Source organism: Microtus ochrogaster, linkage group LG2 (genome assembly GCF_000317375.1).
Source record: "Microtus ochrogaster isolate Prairie Vole_2 linkage group LG2, MicOch1.0, whole genome shotgun sequence".
Classification (NCBI taxonomy): domain Eukaryota; kingdom Metazoa; phylum Chordata; class Mammalia; order Rodentia; family Cricetidae; genus Microtus; species Microtus ochrogaster.
Genome location: NC_022028.1, coordinates 2,078,328 through 2,086,817, shown reverse-complemented (window position 1 = coordinate 2,086,817; position 8,490 = coordinate 2,078,328). Strand labels below are relative to the sequence as shown.

At 51.0% G+C, this 8,490-nt stretch overlaps 1 protein-coding gene across 1 annotated transcript in view; it reads left to right on the top strand.

The window, feature by feature from the left end:
* Positions 1–1,918: 1,918 nt before the first annotated feature.
* Treml2 (triggering receptor expressed on myeloid cells like 2) overlaps positions 1,919–8,490 on the top strand; it is a gene marked incomplete at its 3' end in the record, with an annotated part of 14,963 nt that continues 8,391 nt past the window's right edge. Inside the window, 3 exon segments of the mRNA XM_005372514.1 lie at positions 1,919–1,985; positions 3,987–4,307; positions 8,219–8,478. Of these exon segments, the coding sequence (XP_005372571.1) occupies positions 1,919–1,985; positions 3,987–4,307; positions 8,219–8,478 (648 nt within the window).

The window sequence follows — 8,490 nt, the reverse complement described above, 5'->3', positions numbered from 1 at the left end:
TAAATGAAATCTTGTCTCAAAACAATAAAAACAAAAAATAATGGCATCATTGTAATAAAAACGTAACTTAGTTAACCAGATTATACACATTATACTCATATGGTCTTAATAAGTAGCTATTCTTTCTCTTTTTCCAAAGCTAACCTTCTCTTGGAGTGATCTCAACAAAGTATGTGTGTGTGTGTGTCTGTGTGTGTGTGTGCCTGCGTGTGTCTCTGTGTATGTCTGTGTGTGTCTGTGCCTGTGTGTGTCTGTATGTGCCTGTGTGTATATCTGTGTGTGTGTGTGTGTGTCTGTGTGCTTCTGTCTGTGTGTGTGTGTGTGTGTGTGTGTGTGTGTGTGTGTGCCTAACATTTATTTATTTTTGTCTGTGTGTCAGAGGACACCTTGCTGGAGTCAGTTTTTCCTTCCATGGTGTGATGACTACGAGACTGAAACTCAGGTCCTCAGAGGCTCACCAACAAGCTCCTTCACCGGCTGAACCATCTTGCCAGTTGACTTGGTTGGTTTGGGAGTGCAGTTTAAGGGTACAGTGATCTTGGTGGGGGAGTCAAGTCAGTGAGAGCCATAAGCAGTTGGAAAGCAGAGTCACAAGTGAGTCAGGCAACTAGCCTTATAGAAGACTCAGCGTTGGGCGCAGCCCCTCCCAGGAACTTCTGTTCACAGCATTGAACACAATTCTCCCCTCAAAAGATAAGGTGTCTCAGTGTCCCCTTTGAATGCCACATCAGAACCCTTCAGGATAAGTGTGTCTCGTTCTTTTACCCATAGTGTCCAAGGCCTAATGAATGAATGAGTTAAAAGATACGAGATGTTTGAAGTGATCAAAGCTAAAACCCCTTTGTCTGGGATTTGGGAGTTCAAGTTCATGCTAAGACTGCGGCTGTCAAATTGGAGGACGTTCTGTTCAGTGGCCCGAACAAGCAGAGGGAGCACATATAATCATGGGTTTGCACAGCTGTTGGACACATAGTCTTGATTCTTTGGGGACTGAGGGAAGGGTGGAGTCTTGGGCCAAATGCTGGGTCATTTCAACTAGAGTTGGGTGGCTGTGGAAGAGAGATACGACTGAGGAAAGGAAGTTGAGGGATAGGAGTGTGCTCTGAGAAGCCTAAGCGGCAGAACAAGGGGAGGGAGGGGCTCCGAGGGCACCGTAATCTGAGAGGAGATGGGGGAGGGGGAGGTTTTTGTGTGTCACGAAGCCTGGGAGTCTGGGCGGAGTGAAAGGTTAGAGAGAGCCTTGGTTCAGTTAGATATCACAGGAGGAGCAGCAGAGAGGGACAGAGTCAGAGGCAAGTGTGGAGTGTGTGAATGTGGGTTTCTAAATTTGCATATTTTCCCCACGACAAAAAAAGATGGCACGTGAGTCTGTGAGCGGTTATTTGCAACAGTGAGCAGGAGCCGCCTGTGTGAGCAGCTGAGAATCGGAGGGTCAGGGTCAAGGTGGAGGAAGGAACGCGTTTCACCAGACTTAAGACCTTCCTTGGGCAGGAGTGTCGAGGCCTGCCAGAGAGCAGCAGCTCCCGAACCTCCGAACCCAGAAGATACCATAAAGTTTGCGCAGAATGTCCCAGAAGCCGACCCTCCATTTCCCTGGGTGGACCGGCCACGTTGGATGAGGAGACGCCCCAGAGGATCACAGAGGTTGTGGTTGTTGAGCTTCTCCAGGCCCAGGGGCCCCAGGACTGGGTGGAAGAGCCACACCTGCCGGCAGTTCTGAGGAAGAGGGCGGAAACTGCCAGCGCCCGCCCTCCACTGGCTCTCCCCAGGCTTGCGATAGGCTCTCCTGGGTCACTGTGTGCCACACGGGCTCACTTCCCGAAATGGGCAACTGTATTTTTTAGAGTCTGACATCCCTCCCTGGTTGACCCAAGTGGCATGCCCGGGGTCAGTGTGGGCCCTAGCCCCGGGTGACTGGATGGAGCCATGGCCTTCCACGTTCCTGCTGCTGCTGCTGCTTTTGTGGTTACAGAGCTGTGTCTCAGGTGAGAGGTGGGGTGAGAGAAGAGAAAGACCAGATCCTCCTGTCTGTCCCCCATTGCCTTTTCGTGCTCTATTGTCTTAATGTTTCCTGGGGGCGGAGGCTGGGCTGACTTGGTGGGTCTTTGCCAGAGACCTGTGAGAATGTGGTCCCAGGGAGAGCTCCACCGGGCCTCACATGGATGGTGTAGCTGTATCCTCTACTTTGGCCTTTATCTGCTGGATTTCCTTGGTATGGAGAATTTCCTCCCAGAAATTACCTGCTTGGCGTTTGTCTGTCTAGAGAGTTCTGGCTGGTGCTGTTGTGACTCCTTGTACATGTCTGCACACTTTGAATTCTGTTTTTCTTGGAAAGCTGATGCCATATCCGGTCCCTCTGCTCTGACCTGGAGGGAACCAATCCTCAAGGGCCTTTCACTAATTGTGGCTACTCTCTGCGGGAGGCTCACCCATTCTTGCCTTCCTGGCTGCCAAGGCAATCCCTTACCACTTCCTGTTCCGTTCTGGGTATGGTGAGGGCTGGCAAACCCACCCTTCACTGTTTGACAGAAAGTGAAGTCATAAATGAACCACGGACCCTAGAGGCTTCCTCCAGGTGCCCCTCTGTTGCTCTGCAAGGAGAAGGTTCTTCTCGAAACACAGCTGAGCTGAGGTGAATTTGACAGGTCTGCTCTGTTTGGTTCACTTTGCAAGGGAAGAAGATTAAGAGCGTCAGCTACAGTGGCAAGTGGTTTCGGGGGGCTTAACTGTAGCTCCTCCCTCCCTCTGCCCCCTGAATCATCCTGCCACCTCTAGATCTACTCTCTCTTCAACAGATTGGGTTAGGAAGGACACAGACCACATTCATGTATTCATTCATACTCCTTTGTATGTGTGTGTTACATACGTGTGTGCAGGCCATCCACACTCTTGCCCCGCCCCCAGCCATTGCTGGGGTAACAGGTGCACAGTGATGGTGCTTGCTGTTTTGCATGAGTCTTGGGTTTGGAACTCAGGTTCTTATGCTTAGGAGTCTTCATAAATCATCTCCCCAGCCCTTTTTCTCCTTAGAGACAGGGTTTTGTTTCCAGGTTAGCCAGAACTCACTAGATATCCCAGGTTAGCCTTAAACTCTAGCTCTTCCTACCTCAGTCTCCCTCATGCTGTTACATGTGTCACGTCTCACCCCAAGATAAAGAGACCAGGCATGTCTATCCTGTGCTCTGCAAGCCCCATGCATCCTGGGATAGCTATGGCTTGCCCAATACATTTGTAGACCACAAAGTCAAGTTGCAACATCGAACCATTGGATGAACAGTGAATAATGTAGCATTCACTGGCCGGCTCATCAGCAGGGCCATAAGTCTGTGTGGCCTGCTTATCTTTGGGGTTTATAACGATGGATTATTTGAATATTAAGCACCATGGACAGTACTATTTAAAGGCGTTCAGCAGAGGGCAGAGGTGTGGCTCAGTGGTGGAGTGCTGACCTAACATGCTTGAGGCCCTGGGTGTGATCCCTAACACACCATACAAAACCAACGGGACAGAGCGGAGAGGGAAAGAGGAAGAGGAGGAGGAAAATTATTACGGGGGGAAATAATTCTTCATCGCTTTCCTAGACACGGGACTTTCTTGTCACCACAGCAGTTTGTGCGCTCAGGCTCCAGAGCTTGGTGACCTGTTTGTGTCTGCACATCTGTCTCAGGCAGAGCCCTGGTCAGTCATGAAATACTGGACATCCCCGAAGACCAGAAACTACCCAGAGAAAGGGATGATATCTGGTAGAGAGTTCCTGCTAGCTTGCTTCCTCATTGGACTGGGGTCTCCTCCATCAGACTGGGAGCGAACTGTTAGGGGGCTCTGTGCTTCTCCCATCAACTCCCTGAGGGAGGGGCTGTGCTCCCCCATCACCCTGAGCTCCACAAAGCCAGGGCTGCTGCACCCTTCTTTCACCTCCTGCTGCTGGTTTCAAGATGTCTTTCTCTTCCTCTCCAGACCGTGCTCAGAAAGTCCTGTCTCCCCAGGTCCCTCCAGCGAGAATGTGTACAGGAAAGTGTGGCGGCATGAAGGGGAGTCTCTGACTGTGCTGTGCTCCTACAAGAACCGCCGGAACCGCACTGAGAGCAAGGCTTGGTGCAAGGTCAGGAAGAAGAAGTGTGAGCCCAGCTTCATCCGGAGTTGGGTGAAGGGGCCCAGCTACTCAATGCGGGATGATGCCAAGGCCAAGGTGGTCCATATCACCATGGAGGCCCTCAGAGTCCAGGACTCCGGTCGATATTGGTGCATGCGGAACACGGCTGGGAATCTCTACCCATTGGTGGGTTTCCAGCTGGAAGTGTATCCAGGTGAGCAGACCCAGTCAGCTCTGGGATGGGTGGGATAGTATAAGAATGAGTGGTTCTTCACTATGGACATCTTCCTGTCTCCATTTTACGGACAAAGAAAATGAGCTTTATCAAACGCTGTGTGGCTCTGGCCTTGTCCTGTGTGGAGGAGAGATGGAACTCGGGACCATGTTTTGTCTTCAGTTGTCTGAACATCATATACTCACTGTCGGGGTGTGGCCGGCACTGTTACAGGCTTTGAGAATATAACATCATACACTCACAGTTGGGGTGTGCCTGGCACTGTTGCAGGCCTTGAGAATATAACAGTGAGCAAAACCAGGCATAGTCCTGCCCTGTGGGGAGCCCTGACAGTCACACGCCATCTGACCAATCATGGCACAGAGAGATGCATGTGCTGAGAAAGCAATGATGAACTAGTTGCTTGGTGTCCGCGGCTCCAGGAGAGAAGAGCTCTGTCATGCTTGGAAGAGCACCTGCTGGGGCAGCCTTATGAGCAAAGGCCCTGCAGAGAGATGCAGCAAGGCCTGCAGAAGGACAGGTGTGGCTGGGCCACTCTGGCTGTGGGGGAGAGGATTAGGGGAAAGGAACAGTTAGGTTTACAGTAATTGGTCACATTTATTTGTTTATTTGGGGGCAAGGTCTCGCTATGTAGCCCTGTTGGCCTGGAGCTCACTGTGCCGACCAGGCTGACCCTGAATCTCTGACCACAGAGCTCCCACTCCCTCTGCCTCCCAGGAGCTGGGATTAAAGGTGCTGTACCCACACCAGTCCGATGCATTGCTTCTATTTAGGCTTTCAGTCAAGTGGTTCTGAGTTCAGTGATACAGAGCTGGGTCTAATTCTGACTGCAAAGGAAGAGAAGCATGCCGTATCTTATGTTGCTCTCCCACATGTGTGTATATGTAAATGTATGTGTGGGTGCACTGTGTGTATGTGGAGGTCAGAGGTCAAGCTCAGGGGTCATTCCCCAGGAGCTATCCTCACTGTGTTTATGTGGAGGTCAGAGGTCAAGCTCAAGTGTCATTCCCCAGTAGCTGTCCTCACTGTGTGTATGTGGAGGTCAGAGGTCAAGATCAGGTGTTGTTCCCCAGGAGCTGTCTTCACTGTTTGTATGTGGAGGTCAGAGGTCAAGCTCAGGGGTCATTTCCCAGGAGCTGTCCTCACTGTGTTTATGTGGAGGTCAGAGGTCAAGCCAAGGGGGTCACTCCATAGGAGCTGTCCTTGTTTTTGAGACAGGGTGTCTCTCTGGCAGGTAGTGTGCCAAGTGGACTACACTGCTCCCCATGCCCAGATTAAAATCACACACCAGTATGCCCAGGTCTGCATGCCTCCAAGGCAAGCGCTGGACCGACTAAGCCATGTCAGCCCCGTTTCTGTAAGGCCACAGTCACTGCTGACAAACGGTGGGGGAGGGAGAGGAGGCAGTGAGACCAAGGGGCCTGACTGGAAGTCGCAGGGGCTTGGACAAGTGGGAGTTGGGCACCTGGGGTGCGGGTAACAGATAAACTCAAATCTCGGCTTCGTAAGACTCTGTTTATTTTGGAGTGAGGGAAGATTTGCTCAATGGGGAGAATGGAGGAGAATATTGACTCTTCAGTTGCTGGGGGATGGTAGCATTTATGTAGTGGGGAACCACTGAAAAGTTCATATGGAGGGAAAATCGAGAGCCCTGTTTTGTCATGTGAAGGCATGTTCTGGATTCCGGTAGAGAGAGGAAGCAGGCAGTTGAAGTGTTAATGACAGGACAGAACTGGGGTGTGCACTTGGAAGTGTCTCTGTGAAGAGAGTCAAGGGCATTTAAAGGTCACGGCTTAGGGCTGTGGATGAGACTGTAGGATAAGGGGTCTCTCCAGCATATCGCAGTACAGCTGCTCATCACAACAAAGGGGATAGGAAAGTCTCTCTCCTGTGTACAGAAAGATGAGAGAAGAGTGTGAACAAGATGGGGTCCCCACACTTATAGGACAGGAAATGGTGGGGACCCAGGAAGTGTCTGGGGAAAGCCATTGTTGTTATGAGTTCGCCCTCCACCGGCCATGCCCTGCTCCCCTGACCTGAGTGCATCCCCATCCTCCCTGGTCTGAATCAGGAAGAGCTTTCCCTCCCAGCTGTGGTACTGAATCTCATCCTGTGCTCTAGCTCCATGTCAAACAAGAAGCAGGAGAAACTGACCCTGGGGTCTTCACTTGGAGGGATGCCCTCAGGAAATGGGCTTATTTTTTTGCCATCATTTCTCTTATCAGCACGTGCGTGGATGCATACATGCGTGTGTGTGTGTGTGTGTGTGTGTGTGTGTGTGTGTGTGTGTGTGTGTGTGTATGTGCATGTGCTCTGCCTGTGGGGCCAGAGAACAACTTCAGCTGTCATTCCCAGGTGCCATTGCTCTTTTACTTTCTTTGAGCAATGGGGTTGTGATGAGCCTGAACATGCCAAGTAGGTTAGGCTGTCTCTAGCCAGTGACCCCAGGAATTTCCCTGTCTGCACCCCCAGCATGGGACTGTAAGCCTGTGCACCATGCTTGGGTTCCTGGGGCTGAACTCAGTTCCTTATGTTCACATGGCCAGCACCACTGATCGAGCTGCCCCTCAAGGTCTTCATTTTCTGCTTCTCAAGTGTCATTCATTAATCTTGGGGAGGTTTCTACTTTGCCCATGTTGTCAGCTGAGAGAAAAAACCATCTCCTGCCCATGGCCACATGACACTTGATGCCAAACCTGATGATCTGGGATCCCTGGGCCCATGTAATAGAGGAGAGAACTGACTGCTACAGGACCTTTGATCTCCATATTCATATCAGGAATGTGTGTGACCCCCAAATAAATAAACAAAAATATAAAAATATACTTAAACCTCAGCCCAATTACAACTCTAAGAGCAGGGTGTGCACTACCCCAGAAACCAGGCCTTGTAGTCCAGGACAACTGAGTGGGGACCCAGCTGCTCTCCTGCCAGGCTCCTCCATCTTTTCTCTCCCCTACATTGTTATTCAAGCTTCATTGCTTAGAACAATGGCTCAGGCCTCCCTGCATAGCGACCACTGGACTCAGGAAAGTCTTTTCCAAGCTTTGTAAGGGAAGGAGGTGTTGTAAGTCTTTCTCTGTCTTGCTCCTGCTGAGACAGACCTGTAAGTCCCCACAAGACTCAGAACTCCTGACTGCAGTTCCCACATGCTGTCCAGACCCCAGACTGCTGTTGGTGAAATGAGCTAGGATGATGTCAGAGGGGCAGGACCTGCTCCTGGGTGTCAATGTGTACCCCGAGGAGGGTGACTGACCACAACTGCTTGCAGTTTTCTCTTGAATTTGAAACCCTTGACTCCTCTCTGTCCCCAGTTCTAACCCCATCTCACAATTATGAAGCAGCTGCCTTTATACAACATCATATTATAGAAATCTCTCCTAAACTCCAAAGGGGCAGTGAGATGGCTCACTGGGCAACAGCACTGACCATCCAGCCTGGTGACCTGGTTCAAACCCCAGGACCCAGAAGATGGAATGACAGAACTGACTTCCGCAAGTTGTCCCCAAACCTCCACATGTGTTCTATGGCACATGTACACACACAGATACACACACACACACTTACATGCCAAGTAAATGTCATTTTAAAGGAAAGTTCTTTGGTGCTCTTGATTGATCCGGGAGCTAGGAAGTCAGATGACACTGTGCTGGGGACCAGCCCTGACAGGAGAGACTGAAGAGAGTGTCCAGTGTCTCCCTTCCTCCCATGTCTACGTCCTCTTTCCTGTCTCCCTCTGAAACAACACACAGCTGACGCTCAGAAGCCAAGCCCAAAGTCACGGAGGGCAGATTCTCCTCAGTATCTGTGCAGCTGAGGGGCTGTGAGGTCTGTCTGTGGAACTCAAGTCTCTGCCTTAATCTAATATTTCCTCCTCTCTTGTCCCTCAGCCCTCACAACTGAGAGAAACATTCTTCACACACGTCTAACCAACACCCTTGAGAGTGGATTTGTCACAACGAGCCAGGTCCCCATTTCAGGCCCTCGTGTGCCCTTCAACCGTGACGTGTCTGTGCTCACATCTGGACTCTTCACCTTGGCCTCAGGGACCACCGAGCCAACCCCTGTGACAAGCCACAGTTTCACCAATTCCAGTGGCACCATCACAGAGCGCCGGAGGAGCACAAAGAACCAGCCAGTGACGTTGTCTCCTAGCGGCTTC